The 21,961-nt window shown below is 46.7% G+C and overlaps 1 protein-coding gene across 6 annotated transcripts in view; it reads left to right on the forward strand.

Moving 5' to 3' along the window:
- NTRK3 (neurotrophic receptor tyrosine kinase 3) overlaps window positions 1-21,961 on the forward strand; it is a 371,411-nt gene that overhangs the window by 135,018 nt on the left and 214,432 nt on the right. For all 6 annotated transcript variants that reach the window (XR_009500737.1, XM_059912520.1, XM_059912521.1 and 3 more), the window contains 2 exons: window positions 337-401; window positions 1,215-1,317. Coding sequence is in view for 5 of the 6 variants with exons in the window: in XM_059912520.1 (XP_059768503.1) it covers window positions 337-401; window positions 1,215-1,317 (168 nt within the window). In the remaining variant the exon portion in view is untranslated. The remainder of the gene's footprint in view (window positions 1-336; window positions 402-1,214; window positions 1,318-21,961) is intronic.

The raw sequence follows: 21,961 nt of genomic DNA on the forward strand, positions 1-21,961 counted from the left end.
CATTTTTTTCCCTCTTATTTATCCAATAGCTCATGGCCCACATTGCCCAGGTTACATTGTTTACTCTGGGATGGGGACTGGGGGACGGGAGCGAAGGTTCCTTATACCTATGGAGTCTGTCTTTGGGCCATCAGTACCCACCAGGCAGCCACACGGGGATCCGATCTCTGAGGACCCCTGCAAAGCCTGGGGAGGCCAGGCAGTCAGAGTCTGGCTTCAAGGGGATGTTCTCCAGCAAGAACTTTCAAGAGGGCTTGGGAGTTAGGCAGAGACTGTGGCTGAGGCTCTCGTGGCCAGGAAGCTAACTGCTCTTCTCTATTTATGTTTGGTTTTCAGTCTACGAAGTGAGCCCCACCCCTCCTATCACTGTGACCCATAAACCAGAGGAAGACACTTTTGGGGTGAGTCACTTCTTGGTCAAGAGGAAGGTGTTTACTGCTGCAGTAGTTTTTCAGTCTTCTGTTTTAGTAGCTAACTTTTCCCAATACTGCCTTATTTGGAACTCTAGCATATGTGGCATAGAGAAGCCATGATGAATGACCTCCTTTCAGGTGTTTAAAACCTTCCTTGTTTGATGAGAATAATTCATTGTTTGAGGAAGTCTTTGAGGATCTGCTTTAAGCCCTAGGGCTCGGGAGGAGAACAGTTTGAAACTTCCCACTCCATTAGGAGCCAGCTGGGCCTGATTCGAAGGGGCTGCTCACTGTACAGGCTTTTACAAAAGTCAGAGTTGCCCAGGGAATCTTCTTGGGTGGGAGGTGCCCCCACCCCACGCTCTCAGAGCCTGAGGTTTCTCTGGGGAGAAAAGGAAAGGGGTCTTTTTAGAATCTCCTGGATAAGAATATTATGCAAAGAATGTCAATGTGAAGATGCAAGATTTGCTTGCTAATTAAAACCACAACGGAACAACAGGCAGAAGCATCTCTGGGCTTCCTCCTGCATCTCTTAGGATGGTCCCCAGGTGAGAGGGCTCAGAACACTGAATCATGGAACTTTCTCTAATCAATCTGGGTAATTTATTTTTTGATGTTCTTAGAGTCTCATAAATTACATCTTCTCAAGACTTTACCCAGTCTGAGAAGTTCTGAAGTTCACTGAAGTTCTGGGAGGGCTACAGTTGCTACTGTAATGGGATGTTCTCATCTGAGCATGCGTGTTACTTCATACTCGGGTTTTCTGTAACTGCTTGACTGTCTGTTTTTGGCTCCCGATAGGTATCCATAGCCGTTGGACTTGCTGCTTTTGCCTGTGTCCTGTTGGTGGTTCTCTTTATCATGATCAACAAGTATGGTCGACGGTCCAAATTTGGAATGAAGGGTAAGGTGGGATTTTCATTCGCAAGGGTCTCATGGGGGAAACATGGCTCCTTTTGATCAAAAGATGCTGTTTTAATCTCTTTGCTCTCTGAGAGGGCTTCAGGGTGGTGGGCTTAAGTGGCCCTGGTGGAGACTCCCATCTACACGTTTATTATCGGTAATGGTGGATTGAAGGCAGTGTTGGTGTGAGGACCAAACTGTGGACCACCTGGTTTTTCTGTCATGACTGAAAACATTGCTTCACTGGGCTGGTACAATGAGGATGATTTGGGAAAGAAGTTGGATTTGAGGGCAAATGAAGAGGACTTACATTTCTTTTTATTTGTGGTGGGTAAAAGGACTCTTTGTTTGAGTAACTTAGTTTTTCTCTTGTCTGCACCCATCCTTGGAGTTGTGATGAGAAGGTATTAGCAGAACTAAATGTAGGATGGTAGACTGTGGCATTGAAACGTTGCCCATGCATGGTATCTCAGCACGTAGCTCTACACAGAGTTCCAGAATGGATGCCAAGAGCAACGTGATTGCTAAATCTGCTGGCCAGTTTCCACGACACAGAGTACTCAACCCCATTACAGCTGGGGTGGGATGTGAGACGTGGCTCTCCGCCAAGGCTTGGGAAAAGGGGACTGGCACAACAGGGGTTAACATGGTGAATTAGCATCCATCTGCCTGGTCCCAGGATGGATCTGACCAAATGGCTCAAGGGAGGCTGGATACCAGTGCTTAAACAGAAACTTGAATTTCAAGATGTACTCCCAGCTGGGATTTCCATTTATGGCTGATGTTAATAGGAGATGGGTGGGGAGGGAGTAGGAAGTGTTTGACAAGCAGTCAGGTTCCTGAGCTAGGATTCAGGTTGGAGTCTTCTGGTGAGATTATGGGATCCAGAAAGATGAATTTCTATGACTTCTGCACACGAACGGGTGTCTGTGGTTGGGGTCTTGACCTGGGGGCTCAGGAACTGAAGGGGAAAGCATGGATGAGATTCACAGGGATAGTGGTCCCCTGAACTTATATGTAAATGTTTAATTGTTTGTACATGGTGGCAGGGGGCGGGTTTGGGAAGGAACTAATCCATAGCTTCTATTATATTGTCAAAAGAGTCTGTGACCACCCTACAAGTTTAGAACACTGATATATAGCAAGGGATAGCCATAGAGAACTAGAAAGGCAGAAATCATGGGGGAGGACTGTCTGGCTTCCCAGAAGCCTCCTGCCTCTTTCTGCTCTTGGTTGAGCTGAACAAGTCCCAGAAGAACAAACCAGGTTTTCTTGAAGCATATGAAATATTTTGACCAAGAGAAATACGTGTAAAGGCAAATTATAAAACTTCTCTCTATATTAGAAGTTTGGCCTGAAGCCAGGTGACTTAAACAAGAGGAGACCATGGTCAGCCACCTTGGCTGGAGAGGTTTTATCTACCACTACCCCACAGGCCAAACAGGGCTTCACAGGTCTGGAAGATCAGTGACCACTATGCAAGCTCTGAGCCTTCAGTCTTAGCATCAGCCTTGGGCTCCTGGCTTTGAGGACCTGACACTAGTACTCGTGCAACATCTTCCTACCATGGGAGGAACTTTCCTAACTCTTCCTCCCTCCACCTAAGAAAACAGCAGGGCCTTGACCAAAGGGAAGAATGGGGCATTATTGCTCTCCCCCTCGAGAGGCACACCACCAGCTGAGACCCTGCGACAAGACTGGCACCACCATACGAGCAGATTTTTCCTCTTAATTGTCATCTGTTTTCTGGAACAGCGTGTCCCCGTGTCGGATGGATTAGGCAGCACCCAGGGTGGTGCTCTCCCCTCAGCTGTCCTTGGAGCCTCTCCCAACACCCACTCCCCTCTCCCGGGCTGAGCTGCCTTCATTGGCCCTGGTTGGGCCATAAGAACACGTCCATAAGTTTGGAAGTGAAATATTCCTTAATTTAAAGTCAGGCGACCTGAAGAAGTTGGGCTAGAGTGAGAGGCAAGATGGGATGTTGTATCCAAGGCTGACCCTGTTTAGAATTAAGCCTGCATCTTTCTGATCTTTGTTATGCCTGATTGTATTTAGTTCTCATCTTAGGATGAAACAGCAAATGCCCCAGGCTGCATACACCCTTGAAATTTTATTAGCAGCTGGCCTCCCAGTCCAGAGAAAAGAGCAAAGTTGCGGGTACCAGAAGTCCCCCAAATCTGACTCAGGCGAACCTCCGTCTCTTCAGACCCACCCCTTCCTCACCTTTGAATTTTCAAATCTGGGTTAAAAATCTGTGATGCCACTTAATTGCTCTTTGTTTCCAGCAAAGTTACTTAACTTCTCACAGCCTCTATTCCCGCAACTTCAAAATGATGGAATGATACCACCTCCCTCATTGCATTGCTCTGAGTGTTGAGATCTGTGTGTCATTGACATTTAAAAGGGTCCCTGTGGTTGTCATTTTCTTCTTTTCTTTGTGCATAAGCCTTTCCAAGCTTCTTTCATTGTCCTTCCAGGAAGGGCTGCCCTCCCAAGACTTAATCATGCCCTCTTTTGTCCCACACAATATTTAGTAAAAATGCTTTTCTTCTACCCTAATCCTAGGGCACTGTCATTATCTCGCTCACACATCATCTGTCCTGTTAGACCAGGAGTGACTTGTTGCAGAAACCCGCAGTCGCTCAGCTGAGTATGCCGGAAACTTTGCACAGGCTTTGACAAATTGTTTCTGAACTTAGAAATGAATGACTTTAGTTTTACTCAGAAAACAAGCACAGCTTGTTAATCAGTAATGGGCTAGTTAGGGCTCATTTGGAAATCTGAGATGTCTGGGCAGTGGAGGTAGAGCGGGGTTGATCTGGGAAACTCATAAATAATTCCCACCCTCCACATCTGAGGGCCTGGAACACAGTGTGTGGATGAGGAGGACTTATTAAAATGAACTTCCTTCTGAGAAATAAAAAAATATATAGAAAAATACCGACATTAGTATAACAAACACTCACATTCCTGTCACTTAGAATAAGTAGCTGAAGCTGTTACTTCTGTTGCATCTAATGTTTTATTCCTATTACTGATAAAACGAAGATGGCTTTCACTGTCACCCCGGTCCCATTTCCGCTCCCATTTCCATAGGCAGTCATTAGCTTGAGTTCACTGTGCATCCATCAGTCCACTTGTTTTTGTCTCTCTCCCTGTATCTCTGTCTCTCCTTCTCTGCTGTCTCTGCACACCCGCCCTTCCCGCCATGGCTCTCTCTCAGCTGACCCCATACCCTGCAGACCGCCAACTTAGCAACTGCCTCTACTCTATGGCAATCCTAGTGGCCAAGTCTGGTAACCAGCTCAATTTTATAATTCTACCTATGTATATGTATATATATGTTTTGTTTTGTCTGTTTTTTTCCAAATCACAATTGCATTTATTCATAGACATCTAGAAGACAATCAAAAGTATATTTGTCTCTTATAGACCTTATTAATAAATTTTATGTGGATGAGAGAGCTTGTGTCCCGAGAGTTTTAAATAGCATGATTAAAGACTGTAACACTCCCAAGAGTGGTCACAGATAGGTACAGGATGTGAAGAAAGATATACATATATACATACACATATATATGTCTACATAAGTGAATACATTTACAAGATGCATTACTTTGTGTATGTTTTAATTTGTACACGTGTTTATACTCTAAGCACCCTTCTGCATCTTCTTTATTTGCTTGTCGTGTGTTAGAGATCTCTCCATGTTGGTACATATAGGAATTCCACTGGGGACCTACTTTATGGAAGTTGAATGTATTAACCAGAGTTTATAGAAATGAACTGAAAATGCGTTGTCTCAGACACTTTTTTACTGTTATCAACTGCCATCTTGATTAAAATTCCGGCCTGGGGAGAGGTCAGGATTCTGCCCTGTGGAGGGGTTAGGATTCGAGCTCATCTTCTTTTATAATCACAGAGTTTCTAAAATGGGGCTGAGTGTCCAGTGGGCTTTCTTTGGACTGTGGATGAAGCCCCATGCTTTAGAGTGGCAGGATGATCCTGAAGTATTTGGTGTGGTGTGGGCACTGACCAGTCAGAGCACGTACTACCCTCCTGCTGGAGCCGGCACCCGGGGGCTCCCTGCTGTGCCAGGTGTTAACTCATAATCATGCTGGATCACAGGGTGGTTGAGTGGTGGGTGGTCGGGAGGTTCAGGGCAGGGGTCATTTACTGGGAGGGACAGAAATATATCAAAATATGTCAGTATCTTAACTAATTATATTGTGCCGGTGCATCCTGGGCCTGGAAGTGACATGGCTTAGAATTTATTCCATGCTCATCCTCATATAATATTTTAAAATTAGACATCGAAAGATCATGACAATGATCTAGCCGGGCCCTGCAGTGTCATTATTTAGAGATGAGAAACTGAGGCATAGGAAGCCCAAGAAAGGAGGTGACCTGCTCTGGTTTTCAGTCTGGTTAAGCTGAGTTGGTTCCAGAACGGACGTTCTACCTTGCATTCTCAGTCACTTCTCATGGCAACTATCAACAGAATGACCTGACTCCTTGGTCTTGGCTGCCCCACCGTGAACATCCACAGTGCATCTGCCATCTTTATTTCACGTGGTTGTTAGAACGATAACCAGGTAGAAGATGCTAGTGTGTCTTTAAATACTTAAACATGTCCTATAGTTTTCATATCAGGTGACTATCATTATTATTTAATGGAGAAAGAAGCAAACGTGTGGGGTTTCTGCAGGCTGTAAAAAGGGCATACATTATTTGGTCTGACTACCTCTTAAGCATCTTTATATACGTCTAGATCAGAGATACTGTGGGAGTGAACTTCATACTTCTTGACTCCCTCTTACTGTCACAGAGGAAACAGAATAATGGTTTATTAGAGTTGAAACAGACCTTAGACTTATTAGGCAAATGTCCCCGTTGTACAGGTAAGGAAGCAGACCCAGAGAAGTGAAACGGCAATGCCGAAATGCACGGCTAGCTAGAGCAATGCTGGCCTGCTTTCCCCCCTGCATGCTGTATGCAGAGAGCCTGGGAAGGTCTGGGAAATGAAGCCGGATTGTGAATAAATCAGGTCTGCTCTTCCAATACTTTATCTAATTATCTTTGAATGCTGTCCTGCTTCAAAGGGGCTTTCAAACATGTCTCTTATTAATCCTCTTTTCTCAAGCTGGGACACACCTGGCCTGGGGAAAAGGTGGGAGCTGATGGAGGAGTCTTGCTTCCCAGGCTTCGAGGACTTCCTTTGCCTCTTTCTGGACACGCTGGGGACTTCATGGCAAGGCAGCAGAAGCCGGAAGGCTGGGAAGGACAGGAGTCTAGAAAGGCTGGTTGGGCTTCTGGTAATACCTTAAGTGCTTCATCTACTTGCCTTCCATCCTAATGGTTGGACGTGTGCTGCTGCCTCTGATGGGCCTGTGGATGGGCACTCCAGGATTGTTCCATTGTGAATTAGCATCAGCCAATAGGTACTTAAAGTGGTTGCCTGTTTGATTATGATTGGGGGTTATTAACATTTTTTTTTCCATAAACAGATGGTAACTTCTCTCCAAGTGGATTGTCAGAGTCAGATTTGGAGGGACTGATTGGCTCCTGCCAAAAGATCTTGGGGGCGGCTGCCTGCGTTGAATGGCCCTGTTATCCCTCCGGTTTAACTGCTCGGTTAATGGGAATGATTAGAGTTGGGAAGGAGTCATTTCTGCCCACTCTCCTAACCTTGGGACATTGGACTGAGAAGGGTTTCTTCCAGCTGGATGGAGGTAGGCCTGGGATCCTGGCCTCCTAATGTTTGATGCTCTAACTGGCATTTCTTCTTCAGCTGGGATAGAAGGTCCCTGTATCTATAGCCGTGAGCACAGAGCCAGGGAATTGATACAATGAGTGTGGGGTAGAAATAGAGAATTCTGAGACTACTGAAAGGTGACCTTGACCCTGGATGAGGTCACCATTAGTGCCACTGATAAGGCAGCTTTTTTTGCCCTGAGAAATACACTTATCTGGCCTTGATTTAATGGGGTGTCAGAAGCCAAGAGCAAGGCAGAAGTGAAACTGAGTGGAGGACTTGGGTTTCCTGACTTCCTGAGATAAATCTATTTTTCCTTCTTGCTTGTTTTTCTTTCTTGACTTCCTTTTCTATTTCCTCCTCTGAATTGAGGTACGCAAGTGAGGAAGGTTACCTCTAGCCTTGGCAATGACCCTGTGCTTGGGATTCCTGGTGGAAGATGCCTCTTTGAACATAATTTTGAGACTGCTGTTATCCTCAGGCCCTTGGATTCTCCTAACAAAAGTTTCCATGCCCTTTCCCTCTTTTCAGACTCCTGGAGAGACCCTCCAAGCCCAAGGAACACTCCTAGCATTCGTTCAGGTCTAAATAAAATAGGTTAGGTGTGTGGCCAATCCACAGGCAGGACATAAAGTAATCAAAGCCAGGAGTCTTCTGCTTCTTTTCTTCTGCTTTGGACTTCATTTCAAATTTCTGGTTGCAGATGCAGTCCCACCCCGCTTGGTGACAGAGTTCTAGAATGCGGTGCCCAGAGGGTTGAGAAAGCTGGAAGGCAGTGTGCGTTTTTCTGGCATGCCTCTGCTGCTCTGTCTTTGTGGGATCTTTGCAGGTGTGCAGTGTATGGTCCTGGAAGTCCCCGCACTGTCACCGATGGTTGTGTTAAGGCCGCCCTGCTCCGTTCCTCTCTCTCAGGGCACCAGGGAACCAGCTGTTCTCCAACACCGACTCTTCTATTTGAAGAGGAATCCCTGGAAATAGAGTCTGATACAAAATGGTCCTCCTCTGTGGCTACCTGCTCGCGCGCTGTTCCTGGCAGGCCCCTGCCGCCTGTATAGCAGGGGCCAAAGGTGGCCAATATGCTGGCTCCGTAGCCAAAGCCATTGCCTCTGGTTCATTTGATTTTGGCAACAGGACAGTTCTGACTAATTCATGCCATTGCAGCAGGTTCCCACAGGGTTAACAGCCCTTTGATACCTCAGGTTAGAAGTTCTCAGCCTCTCGTCCCCCACTTTACGTGTGACAGAAGACTACCAGTCACATGCCTTATACACTCCTGCAGGTGTAACCAGGCTTTTGGACAAATGCTGGCCCTTGCTGTAGCTTCGCACCTAAGAAAAAATATATCCGCATATGAGTTAGCAAAAGAGATTTTTAAAACTAGGAATAAAATCAAATCCATACTAATTTTTATTCTTAAACAATTCACAAACTTTAGTATTTTATTATTCATTCAAAGTCCTGGTGACACACTTCCTCACTGACCCAGAAATCTAACTGTATCCTGGCACCAGGATGGAAAACTAAGAGGGGAAGGGGCTGCCGGTCTTGACTTTCTCGCAGTGTTCTTGGCCCGATGTGGTTTGCACCCCTGCACAGTCAAGTTGCAGAAACAGCTCCAACAGAATCTCCTGTCTTCTTATGGCACATTCTTTCCATCTCTGTATCTTCTCCTGTGGGTCCTGGGGGCTTTCACTTGCCCAGAGGAGGAAGGACCATGGGCTTTGGTTAATGAGACGCTCCCACATGGCTGCAGCGCCTGAGCCCTGGGTTCACACAGCCTATTCTCCCCTGAACTCTGCAGAGGCGTTAGGATGTCCAAAGAGCGGCCCTCGGAACCACAGGCAGCAAAGCAGAGATCAAAACAACTGCTGATGGGGAAACACGATTTTGGACTCGGGAAGAAAAACCACACACTGAAAACAACGTCAAACAAGCAAACTGCTGCAAATCCCTGGCCCCAGCTCCTCCTCACCCCGTTGCCCTTTGTGCTGTGCATCCATTGTGAGGAATGAGCTGGATGGGGTGGGGAAGGAGTGTGCTGCGGGAGGAGAAAGGGGAGCCTGCATCCGGCTGGGGCTCAGCCACCAGTGGTGTCTGCCACCGCCTCCGGCCCCAGAGCAGCCAGAGGAAAGACAGGAGCTTCCGGTTGGTCTCTTCCTGGCTCTTTCTCTTAGAGGGTTAGTGACACCCTCTCTTCCTCCCTTCCCTGATACCCCCGTGTGTTTCGTTTAGAGAGAGATTCACCAGGTCACTCTGGTGCACACCCGTTTATTCTTTTCTCTTGTATTAATTCTGCTGCCACAAGCCAGAGAGGGATTTGCTGGCATCCTTGCACTGGTCTCCAAACCAGCTTCCTTCCTGACAGGCCCGGCTGCCTAATTTATGGGACCCAGTGCAAAATCTTCCAAAAGCACTAAAATTGCAGGACAGCTACAGCAGAGACTTATACCCCAATCGTGGGGCTCTTCTGAGCATGGAGTCAGGGTCAGGCCCGTGAAGCCAGCTCTGCTCCCTGAATACACATTCCAACGTGGTTTCAAACCTAGCGCCTTCATTTTTTTCATGAATGGTGAGGAAGGAAACCGATATTTCTATGCTTCCTGTTTAGAGAGGAGCTGGGATTTGGGGTAAAGATAAGAGTATCAGCTGAGTTTTCACTTCTAATCATAGCAAGGAAAGAGAATAGGGGGCATTGGGCATTTATTGAGAACCTACTGTGTGCCAGACACATATAGGCACATATAGGCATATCCGGTCTAATATACCTTATAATATTTAGTCCTTATGAGTGGCTGTTCTCCCCATTGTAAAGGCAGTAAAGCTGCTCAGAGTGGTTAAATTGCCCCATGTCATGTGGCTGGTGAGTAAGAAAACCAGGTTTTAAATGAGGTCACTCTGAATCAATGGTTCTCAATCTTCACTGCACATTCCAATCACTTGGTCAAATTGTATGACTCGCTCGGCCCAGGCGGCACCCCAGAATGATTAAATCCGATTCTAGAGGCGAAACTCAGGCATGGGCATGCTTTTTTCAACATCTCGGGTGATTTCAATTGTGCAGCCAAGGTTGAGAACCAGTAGTGTAAGGCCAAGATGCAGCTGCACGTTTAATTACTTGCCCAGGTCATGTATGCAGTCTGTAGACCAGTATATCTGGTCACCTTGGGAGCGTGTGAAATGTGTAGATGCCTGGGATCACTCCACACCCGCTGGGTCAGACCTGGGATGAAGTGGGGGAGATTTTTGATGCTCACTAAAGTTTAGGAACCACCGCACTGAATCCTGGGGGATGCTGGGGGTCTTATGAGAAAATGCAGATTCTGGAGAAGGACTGAGAGTCAGTGTTTCTAACCAGTTTCCAGAGGACGCTGCTCCGGGGCCCAGAGTTCAGGGAACAAAGGATGAAGTGAAAACCTCAGGCCTGTGACCTGGGGACTTAGGTCACATCTCTGTGTTCCATTTCTTCCTGTGCATCATTAGCAAAATCAGCCAGCCTCAACCGCTGACTCTGCTAGTTGGAATAATATGACTATACGATTACAAAATAGAACCACGACTTCTAAGGCAATTTTAGTTCTACCCTCTTTGGGTAAATAAGCCTTGCTTCTTTCCTAAAGCAGTTCTGCAGTGGCTTCCTTGGTTCATACCGAACTGCCACCTTCTTCCACACAAGGGCACTTGTAAGGCCTGCTGCCTCTGTTGATCTTAGCACAAGCGTGAGGTCCATCACCACAAGGGCTGGGGGCAGAGCCCCAGGGAGGCCAGCAGTCAGTGGGCGGGCAGCATTCCCAGCCCAGAGTCCCTTGTGTAGCTGGGCAGGCATTCCTCTCCTCTTCTAGAAACTTCCACGTCCTGTTTCCTCTTCCTTCCATAGCTGATCTTGGAGGTAACGTTGGGAGCTCCAGGTAATGGGAGCAGCTTGGGCTGGCAGGCCCTGAAGTGGATCAGGGCGTGTTGTTTGGTGGAGGAAGCCTAGTGGGTTAAGTCAGTGGTGGCCCAGGGCACCTGCCAGCCTCAGAGGCACTGCTCTTGGTGGCTGGAATTTTGTTCTCCTCAGTCCTGCCACTCCAGTGGTATTTACATTGGACACCTGCCCTGCCCTCCCAATTGACTGTGGAATAAGAACTGCATAGTTGGCTGAAGACTGGAACGGTTTCCTTAGCAGTCCCGGAAATGGTGAGCCTCCCTACCTGACGGGGATCTTGAGTTCAGAGGGGCCTCTGTGCTGTAACAGCGATGCACACCTGTTCCCAGGTGGGGGAGAAGAATGCCAGCGTCGGTCTGTCTGCCAGCAGGTCTGACATGAAGCCCCGAGGAGGGTGCCCAGGTAGTTCCAGGAACTACCTTTCCAAGTGAATCCTTCCGAATCAGTTGAGTTCAGTGGGTTGGCCTTGGGCCAGTGGAGGGGTGCCAGGGGGCACCCCCATTGTTGGCTTAGTCTTTAAGAAAAGCAGGCAGGATTTGAGTACTGTTATTGACCATGATATGCGGAAATGGCTCCAAGTGTCCCAGCCACTGCCTGGGCTGGCTTTGCGGGGCTGGAGGTGGGGGGCGTCTGGGGGACACTCTGGCCTGATTGGGCTGTGTTTGGAGCTGGAGGCCTTCTAAAGAGAAGCACAGTCAGAAATGAGTGGCCGTCCGAGGGAAAGGGAAAATGGACACTCACGTTTGCTGTTGCTGAGTGTGTGGACCAAACCTGCCTTTCTGGAAAGTGGTTTGGCAAATTTTATTAAAAGGCTAAAATCAGAGGAAGCCCATGTCCCAGAAACTCCACTTCTGAGAATATAACCTCAGGTAGTGATCACCAACGGCTGCCCATATTGATGTGTGTGGGCGTTCATCCCACCGTGACTTACACAATCAACTCGATCAACTAAGAATTGCTTAAATATAATAAATGGTTAGTTGAGCACACTGTGGTTCATACAAATGATGTAATTTCAATGAGGACATTAAAAATGACAATTTTGGGGGACTTCCCTGACAGTCCAGTGGTTAAGACCCTGTGCTTCCCATGCAGGGGGTGTGGGTTCCATCCCTGGTCGGGGAACCCAGATCCCGCATGTCGCCCAACCAAAAAATGAAAAAAAAAAGAAAAAGAAATGATAGTTTTTAAAAGCAAATTTTTAATATTTCTGTAAGGATATGCATGCAAATAGTAAGAAAGCCCAATAATGTAAAAGATAATGGAGTAAAAGTTACTCTCAATCTGCCTAATTTCCTGCTTCTGAGGTAATAACTATTTAGAGGTTCTGTGTATCCTTGCTGAGATAGTCAGCGCTATACAAGGAGAGATGTTTCCCGTTGCTTTTACACAAATGCCAGCTTGTATTCACATTGTTCTGGACCACATTATTTTTGGTAACTATCTTTGAGATTATTTCATATTAGTTCATAGAGATCTACTGCATTCTTTTTTTCTCTTCTTTCCAGCTTTATTGAGATATATTTGACACACAACAATGTGTAAGTTTAAGGTATACAGTGTGATGATTTCATACATGTATGTATTTACTGCATTCTTTTTTTAACAGTTGAATATCAAGAATGATATTTGAGAGCAATATTTATTGACATGTGAAAGTGTTCATATGTATACATATTTTTAAATTGGGGTATAGTTGCTTCACAATGTTGTGTTAGTTTCTGCTGTACAACGAAATGAATCAGCTATACGTATACATATATCCCCTCCCTCTTGGACCTCCCTCCCACCCCACTCCCCCATCTCACCCATCAAGGTCACCACAGAGCACCGAGCTGAGCTCCCTGAGCTATACAGCAGGTTTGCACTACCTATCTATTTTACACATGGGATTGTTAATCCCAATCTCCCAATTCATTCCACCCCCTCTTCCCTCCCCACCATGTCCACACATTCGTTCTATATGTCTGTGTCTTTATTCCTGTCCTGCAAATAGGTTCACCTCTACCATTTTTCTAGATTCCACATATATGCATTAATACACGATATTTGTTTTTCTCTTTCTGACTTACTTCACTCTGTATGACAGACTACAGGTCCATCCACGTTTCTACAAATGACCCAGTTTTGTTCCTTTTTATGGCTGAGTAATATTCCATTGTATATATGTGCCACATCGTCTTTATCCATTCATCTGTTGATGAACATTTAGGTTGCTTCCATGTCCTGGCTATTATAAATAGTGCTGCAGTGAACATTGGGGTGCATGTATCTTTTTGAATCATGGTTTTCTCAGGGTATACGTCCAGTAGTGGGATTGCTGGGTCACATGGTAGTTCTATTTTTAGTTTTTTAAGGAACCTCCATACTGTTCTCCATAGTGGCTGTATCAATTTACATTCCCACCAACAGTGTAAGAGGGTTTGCTTTCCTCCACACTCTCTCCAGCATTTATTGTTTGTAGATTTTTTGATGATGGCCATTCTGACTGGTGTGAGGTGATACCTCATTGTAGTTTTGATCTGCATTTCTCTAATAATTAGTGATGTTAAGCATGTTTTCATGTGCCTCTTGGCCATCTGTATGTCTTCTTTGGAGAAATGTCTATATAGGTCTTCTGCCCACTTTTTGACTGGGTTGTATGTTTTTTTGATATTGAGCTGCATGAGCAGTTTGTATATTTTGGAGATTAATCCCTTGTCAGTTGCTTTGTTTGCAAATATTTTCTCCCATTCTGAGGGTTATCTTTTCATCTCATTTATGGTTTTCTTTGCTGTGCAAAAGCTTTTAAGTTTAATTAGGTCCCATTTGTTTATTTTTGTTTTTATTTTTATTACCTTGGAGGTGGGTCAAAAAACATCTTGCTGTGATTTATGTCATAGAGTGTTCTGCCTATGTTTGCCTCTAAGAATTTTATAGTGTCTGGTCTTACATTTAGGTCTTTACTCCATTTTGAGTTTATTTTTGTGTATGGTGTTAGAGAGTGTTCTAATTTCATTCTTTTACATGTAGCTGTCCAGTTTTCCCAACACCACTTGTTGAAGAGACTGTCTTTTCTCTATTGTATATTCTTGCCTCCTTTGTCACAGATTAGGTGACCATAGGTGTGTGGGTTTATCTCTAGGCTTTCTATCCTGTTCCATTGATCTATATTTCTGTTTTTGTGCCAGTACCATACTGTCTTGATGACTATAGCTTTGTAGTATAGTCTGAAGTCAGGGAGCCTGATTCCTCCAGCTCCGTTTTTCTTTCTCAAGATAGCTTTGGCTACTCGGGGTCTTTTGTGTTTCCATACAAATTGTAAAATTTTTTGTTCTAATTCTGTGAAAAATGCCATTGGTAATTTGATAGGGATTGCATTGAATCTGTAGATTGCTTTGGGTAGTGTAGTCATTTTCACAGTATTGATTGTTTCAATCCAAGAATATGGTATATCTCTCCATCTGTTTGTGTCATCTTTGGTTTATTTCATCAGTGTCTTATAGTTTTCTGAGTACAGGTCTTTGCCTCCTTAGGTAGGTTTATTCCTAGGTATTTTATTCTTTTTGTTGCAATGGTGAATGGGATTGTTTCCTTAATTTCTCTTTCTGATCTTTTGTTGTTAGTGTATAGGAATGCAAGAGATTTCTGTGCATTAATTTTGTATACTGCAACTTTACCAAATTCATTGATCAGCTCTAGTAGTTTTCTGGTGGCATCTTCAGGATTTTCTATGTATAGTATCATGTCATCTGCAAACAGTGACAGTTTTACTTCTTCTTTTCCAATTTGGATTCCTTTTATTTCTTTTTCTTCTCTGCCATGGCTGGGACTTCCAAAACTATGTTGAATAATAGTGGTAAGAGTGGACATCCTTGTCTTATTCCTGATCTTAGAGGAAATGCTTTCAGTTTATCGAAATGTTAATGTATTTTCCAGTGAGTAAAGACTGCAAACAGTTACCCATTTGTTTTTGTTGTTAAATAAAGAGAAAATATTTTCATATATATACCTGGGAAAAATACTGGGACCATATAGACTGATAGGTCAGAATATAAATGGTAGTTATCCTTGGATAGTTGGATTATGGAAGCTTTTTTTATTTCATCCTTTCTGACTTTTGTTTTCTTTGTCTTCCAAGTTTTCTGCATTGAACTTTAAAACAAAGCAGGCAGCTGCTGGGGAAAGGGGGCACAGGCTGCCTGCACCTCCTTACTAGATGCAGAGTGCTGACTTTCTCTCCACCTAGGCTCCATCTGCCCCTTCATGGGGACAACCGGGGCTCTGGTGTCACTTAGCATTGCTGATTGCACAGACCAGGGTTCCTTCCAATGTGTCCTTGGGCCACTTGCATCAGAATCATTGATGGTGGTGGGGTCTGCATTAAAATGCAGGTTCCTGGGTGACGTCTCCTGAATCCAGTGCTCTGGTGGTAGGCCCTGGGGATCGGTATTCTTAAAAAACACCCTGGGTGGGCTTCCCTGGTGGCGCAGTGGTTGAGAGTCTGCCTGTCAATGCAGGGGACACGGGTTCGAGCCCTGGTCTGGGAAGATCCCACATGCCGCGGAGCAACTAGGCCCGTGAGCCACAACTACTGAGCCTGCGTGTCTGGAGCCTGTGCCCCGCAACAAGAGAGGCCGCGACAGAGAAAGGCCTGAGCACCGCGATGAAGAGTGGCCCCCACTTGCCACAACTAGAGAAAGCCCTCGCATAGAAACGAAGACCCAACACAGCCAAAAAAATAAATAAAAAAAACAAAAAAAACCCACCCTGGGTGATTGTGATGCTCATTAATGTTTGAGAAACTTAAGTGTAATTAGAAATTGGCAAACTTTTTCATTAAGAAGCCAGATAGTAAATATTTTAGGCCTTGCTGGCCACATGGTTTCTGCTGTAATCACTCATGTCGGCTGTTGTAGACACTTTGTAAATAAATTGGTCTGGCTGTGTTACAATAAAACTTTATTTACAAAAATAGGTAACAGACTGGATTTGGCCTGTGGGCCATAGTTTCAGATCCCTGGTGTAGACTGACCTGGTGCCCTGAAAAATTAATCAGAAGATGGAGGAGCCTGCCAAGAACTCTTTATATTTGAAGAAGCAGGTCATATTATAAATAGGGACCATTAATAGAGTGCTTATTATATGCCAAACACTTTTTCAGACACATGCTAAACCTTAAGACAATGTTGCACAGTAGCTATTATCTGTATTATCCTGGCAAGGCAATTGAAAGAATAAGGAAGAATAAGAATTGAAAGAAAGTGATTAGCCTGAGGACATGTGGTCAGTGATGGCAGGTCTGCAAAGCTGGGGAGGAAAGTTGTAATGCTACAGTCATATTTCTCTCTAGCCTGTGGGAAAGAATGTTTTCAAAATTTGTTCTCAGGGCTTCAGATGTCCCCAAGTCCCTCTAAATTTTCAAGCTAAGGAAGAATAATCACAGCTCTGTACTTCGTGGTAGTACAAGTCCTGGGATCACTCTGCACCTCACAGATGCCTCAGTAGAGTGGGGTCCTGAGAAGTCTTGGGATCTGCCAGGTTCTGTGGGCATCAGGAGACTTTTAAAAAAAAATAAATTTATTTATTTTATTTATTTATTTTTGGCTGAGTTGGGTCTTCTTTGCTGTGCGCGGGCTTTCTCTAGTTGCAGAGAGTGGGGGCTACTACTCTTTCGTTGCAGTGCGCGGGCTTCTCATTGCGGTGACTTCCCTTGTTGCGGAGCATGGGCTCTAGGCACGTGGGCTTCAGTAGTTGTGGCTCACAGTCTCAGTAGTTGTGGCTCGCAGGCTCTAGAGCACAGGCTCAGTAGTTGTGGCGCACGGGCTTAGTTGTTCCACAGCATGTGGGATCTTCCCTGACCAGGGTTCAAACCCGTGTCCCTTGTGTTGGCAGGTGGATTCTTAACCACTGCACCACCAGGGAAGTCCATCAGGAGACTTTCTTGTGGCCCTCCCTCAGTGCAAGTTTCCAGATGGCTAATGCTAAACTTGCTCGGAGCCCATGGAGATAGGCTGGTACCCAACCAGTCTGCAGCAGGGCTGAACAAGAGGGAACAGTGGTGCTGGCCAGCAGATGGCCTTTTGCCATCTGGGTCATTGCTTTCCTCCTCCCATCTCCCTATCCCAGCCTGCCTGAGCCTCCACCACTTCCCTGACTCAAGGGGAAGCAAAATCCCCTCGGCTGGGGTCAGCCTCTGAGGCTGGTGGTTCAGCCTGATGGCTTTGCCAGTCAGCAATATGGGTGGGTCGGTACCCTCTGAGGTTATTCTAATAAAAATACCAATAACTACCATCTTTTTTTAAACTTGCTATTTTATATTGGCATATAGTTGATTAACAATGGTGTGTTAGTTTCAGGTGCACAGCAAAGTGCACAGTTTTTTGTCACAAACCAGTGACAAAAGCTCCCCAAAGTGCATCTGAGTATCTATTCTTTTTCAAATTCTTTTCCCATTTAGGTTGTTACATAATATTGAGCAGAGTTCGCTGTGCTATACAGTAGGTCACTGTTGGTTATCCACAATAGCTACTGTCTTGCGAGAGCCTAGTTTGCCTTGAGATGTTGGTTCATTACATAAAATCTTGAAGGCTTGGCTTATTCACTGGGTGAACTGAGATGATATATATAAAACAGAACCCATAACCTAGAACTCAGTACCCAAAGCATAGTAACTGCTCAACCAAATAGCTAATTATATAATTCTTGCCATTATTTTGACAATCAGGAATGCTCTGAGATCAATATTATCATCCTGAGTTTTACAGATGAAAAAAATGGAATTTTGAGAACGCTGATAGCGTCACTGGGTCTGTCTGACTCCAAGGCTGCATGCTCTAAGCCACGATTTTGCTTTTGAAAGTCAGAATAGAAGAGGCTCCAGGGCCACTGAGAGCTTTGGAGGGTCCCCATCCCACAGAACTGCAGAGACTCCTTGACAGATGGTCCTTTCCTTCCCTCCATCATCTGAGAGCCTCCTGCTTGCTCACAAACCAGTGACAAAAGCTCCCCAAGCTAACAGCTGCATACTTTCCTCTTATCAGTTCATAAGCTGCTTATCCTGCCTCAGGCGGACACTTGGCTGCAGGTTAATGGGGTCTTTTCTGGCCCTTTAATCTCAGCCCCCACTGCTTTCTGCTCTCTCTTCCTCTGTCTCTCCAAGTATACAACTCCCAGAAACAGCGTAGCACACCCTGGCAGAAACCCCACTTCCAGATTCTACCTGAGGTCATAGTGGAGAGCTTGGCCCAGGTTCAAAGAGGTGGCTGAGACAGGTGAGAAAGCAGCAGTTTCCGTAGATGCCTTGGCCATCATGCCCCAAACTGTACTAGGGGGCAAACCCCCATCATTTGTGTCACAGTGAATGTCCCATACGCTGGAGATACAGGAGTCATCCATCCTTGGCACCTACCTCTGCTCCTCTAGCCCCCGCCATCCACCCCTGCCTGCTCTGACACAGCCCTGGTCCTGTCCATGTCACGTCCTACATAGCCCCTGAAGCCGCCCCCCGCCCCCTGTCTTTGTACACTGCCCCCTCCACTCTCTCCAGGGCTCCCACCTCAGCTTTCTAAGCAGACTTCCCACGACCCTCTGGGCTTGGCCCTTTTGCTGTGTTTTCTACACTGCAGTCTAAGGATCAGAGTCATACTTTGCAGTGGAAATTTGCTCATGTCCCGTTCCCTGCTCCAGACCCTCCAGGCTTCCCCCGGCTCTTAGGAGAGATGCCGACATGCCCGGCAGAGCAGCCCAGGCCCAGCATTGCCTGGGCCCTCTGCTACCTCCCCAGCCTCACCTTGCTGTGGGATTTCCAGTCCTGCCGTGGGGGCCTTGCCTCTGCTTCCTCAATGTTTCACTCTCCCTAAGGCCGCAGTGCCTCTGCCTGGACGGCCTCAAAGGCTCCCCACCCCACAGCTTCGTGGGTTCCCAGTTCCACCGCCTTCCTGTTCCAGCCCAGTCTTCTCTGCCCAGCCAGGCCTGCCCCGGCCACCCAGAGCCAGGGGAGCCCCTGTGACCCCCTCTTCTCAGCATCATGTGCTTTCCTTCCGTAGCATCTTGCACCGTTATTCAAAGAGCGTTTGGTGATCGCTCGCCTGCCCCAGTAGATGTACGGTGATGGGCTAAGTCACACAGCTTTATTAATGCCGGCAGGCTGCCTCAGGCAGAGGGGCACGTGAATGTCCTCTGGTCCCCCCGAGCTTTGCCTCTGAAGGGCTGGAGCCTAGTGCTCGTCCCCTGACCACTGGCGCCCCCAGTTTTGTGGCTACTGTGATGGGGCATGTGATCTGGATATTTTCTTTCGGTGCCTGTTGATTACGTGTAAGCTAGAGACAGGCATATTCTCCTGCAGCTAACAGCTCTTCCCCTGCCTCGCTTTCCTGCTCCTACCCCGTGGCATTCCGTGGGCAGGAGGATGCTGGATGGACCTGCCTTCCCCTAAGATCACACCGTGTTCACCTACTCCTCCCTCTCCCTCTGCGTCTCTTCCTTTAACTGCCACCTTGTGCGGACTCAGACCCATTGTATGACTCCTCCCTCCGTCTGCGTCACTGAGACCTCTTCCCTAGCCACGCGCCTGGTGCCCGTTACAGCTTAGAGTCAGACAGGCCCGGGGTCGAACCCCACTCCTGCTGCCTGGGAGCTGGGGCACTTACAGTGACTCATTAACTATCCTGGCCTTCCGTTTCCTCAGCTGACAAATGAGAGGGCTAATTCTTACTGTACAGGGTTTTGTGAGAATTAAATGAAAGTATGTATATAAAGCAATTAGCTTAGTCCCTGGCCATGTAGTAATCACTCAATGAACGTGGTGAGGGGATTATGACTTTCGCTCCATTCAGACAAGCAGCGAGTAATCCACAGATCCCATAATGGCTGTGGTTTGCAGCCTTGGTCCTACGTTAGAATTAACCTGAGGATCTTTTACAAATTCCAGTGGCCGGGCTGCTTCCCAGACCAATTAAGTCAGAATCTCAGTGGACGGGACCCAGACTCTAGTAGTTTCTAAAGCTGCCTAGGTGATCTCAGTGGGCAACCAAGGCTATGAACCTGCCTTGCGACCTCCCCTGCCTCTTTCTGACAGAGTACAAACACTTTGGGACAGAAGGAGGTAGGAGGGATGGAGGGATGAAGACATGGCAGGGAAAGCTCTTGTTTATTGGGCTTCAGCTATGTGTCAGGCATTGTGCTTGGCACTTTATATTTTCCCATTTGCTTTTCACCGTGAACTTGTGATGCACGAATTCTTGTCAAATAAGACCTGTTTCTTATATGAGCTTTAGGAAGGATGAGTGGCTTGTTTCATGTCAGGTATCATCTGGCTTCAGGATGAAGGACCAAGAGACGAGGGTGGGACCAGACTCTCTCTCCTTCCGTTTTGGCTTCTTCCCTCCCTCCTTCAGTGAGGTGGTGGAGGGGCCCGGTTCTCACCCCGCTGCATGGGGGCCGGCTGCCACATCTGTCCACCTGCAGTATTTAATGACCAGCCCTCCTGTGGCTCCTCAGGGCTCTCGCAGGTGATCTGCCACCTGTTCTTACATGTGTAGTCAGTCGTGCTGTTTGCTTAACGGAGAGATTTAACTGCCTCGCAGAGGCTCCCCACGGATAAAGGGAGAAGCATCCACTGACTAGAAATGGGAGCACTGTTGTTTTGGTTTTTATTGCCATCAATTTCCAGGCCCTCTCTTGGGTTGGGGAAAAGTAAGGAGTGGGCTGGGCACAGAGAGCGAGGGACTCTTTCTTGCCTGACTGTAGATCAGAGGGAGAATTCTCTCGTTCAGAGTGTCTCCAACTTTGCTGTGCATGACAGCACGAGGGCATCTTGGTAAAATGCAGGCTCTGACTCAGTAGGTCTGGGGCAGGGCCTGCGATTCTGAATTTCTCAGCAGCACCCAGGGGAGGCTGCTCCTGGTGTTCCGTCAGCCACACGTGGCTTAGCAAGGCTCTAGCTTCCATAACGGACCCTCAAGTCTATTTTCTGACCCCCACAATATTTACTTTGGGAAGTGTCATGGGATAGTTTAGAAATCTGTGTTCTAGCCCTGGCGGTACTCTAATTTATCTTTGGGTACCTTATGAACTTCACTTTTCTCCTCCATAATAGGAAGGATTTGAATTAAGTGGCTTCCAAGGTCCCTTGTCCTTGTAACATCCTATGATTTGTCAGTGGATTGGGGAAGGGAGTCAGGGTAGATTAGAGGGAGCGTGGAGTAAGGAGGGTGAGGATTCCTTGGGAGATGGGAGTTGAGAGGAGTGTACGTTGCATAAGTTGGTTATTCCTTTAAGATCATCAGGTCTGAATCATGAGAGGTCAAAGGTTGAGGGAGATGGGCAATGAACTTTCTTTTGTGCTGTGTGTCCACAGCCCCACGGTAGTCTCTGAACTCCTGGCAGGTAGGTGTGGTGGCTCGTGCTTCCTCACTCACATACTTGGCTTCTCTGAATGGCTGGAGTATACTTTGGGACACTTCCCATCCATAGGCAGAAACCCAGGGTTTCTGCCTATGGGGTGCTGTTGGTTTCTCCTGATGCCGTGATGGTTAGCCCCTCGGACCAGCCCCTACTTGCCTGCCATCACATCTCTAGGATGTCACTTCCCCCCTGCATTGGGTTTCCCCACTGGTCTACGCTTGGGATGTTCCCCAGTTGCTTTCCTTTCTCTATCTAGTTGATCTATTGGACCCCAGATGGCCTTTCCCACTGCCAGCTGGGACTTAGTGATGATACTGCACTTTATTTGGTGAGTCCAGGTCTCAGAGTATGTGATGTTTTCACTTCACCGCTTCCTACAGAAGGTTCTGCACACTTTATCCATTCTTCCCAACTGGACGTGTCCATCTGTCAGTGGATGGACTCGAGCTCCTGTGTCTGTGATTGCTCTTGGCAGACCTGGGATGGGCCCTAGTTGGGTCAGGGAGGCCAGGGCTGCTTTCAAAGCTGGCTGTTGTCTGTGCCTGGCTTTCCCCAGGGAGCCTGTGAAGTTGTGGACAG

Source organism: Balaenoptera ricei, chromosome 2, assembly GCF_028023285.1.
Source record: "Balaenoptera ricei isolate mBalRic1 chromosome 2, mBalRic1.hap2, whole genome shotgun sequence".
Lineage (NCBI taxonomy): Eukaryota > Metazoa > Chordata > Mammalia > Artiodactyla > Balaenopteridae > Balaenoptera > Balaenoptera ricei.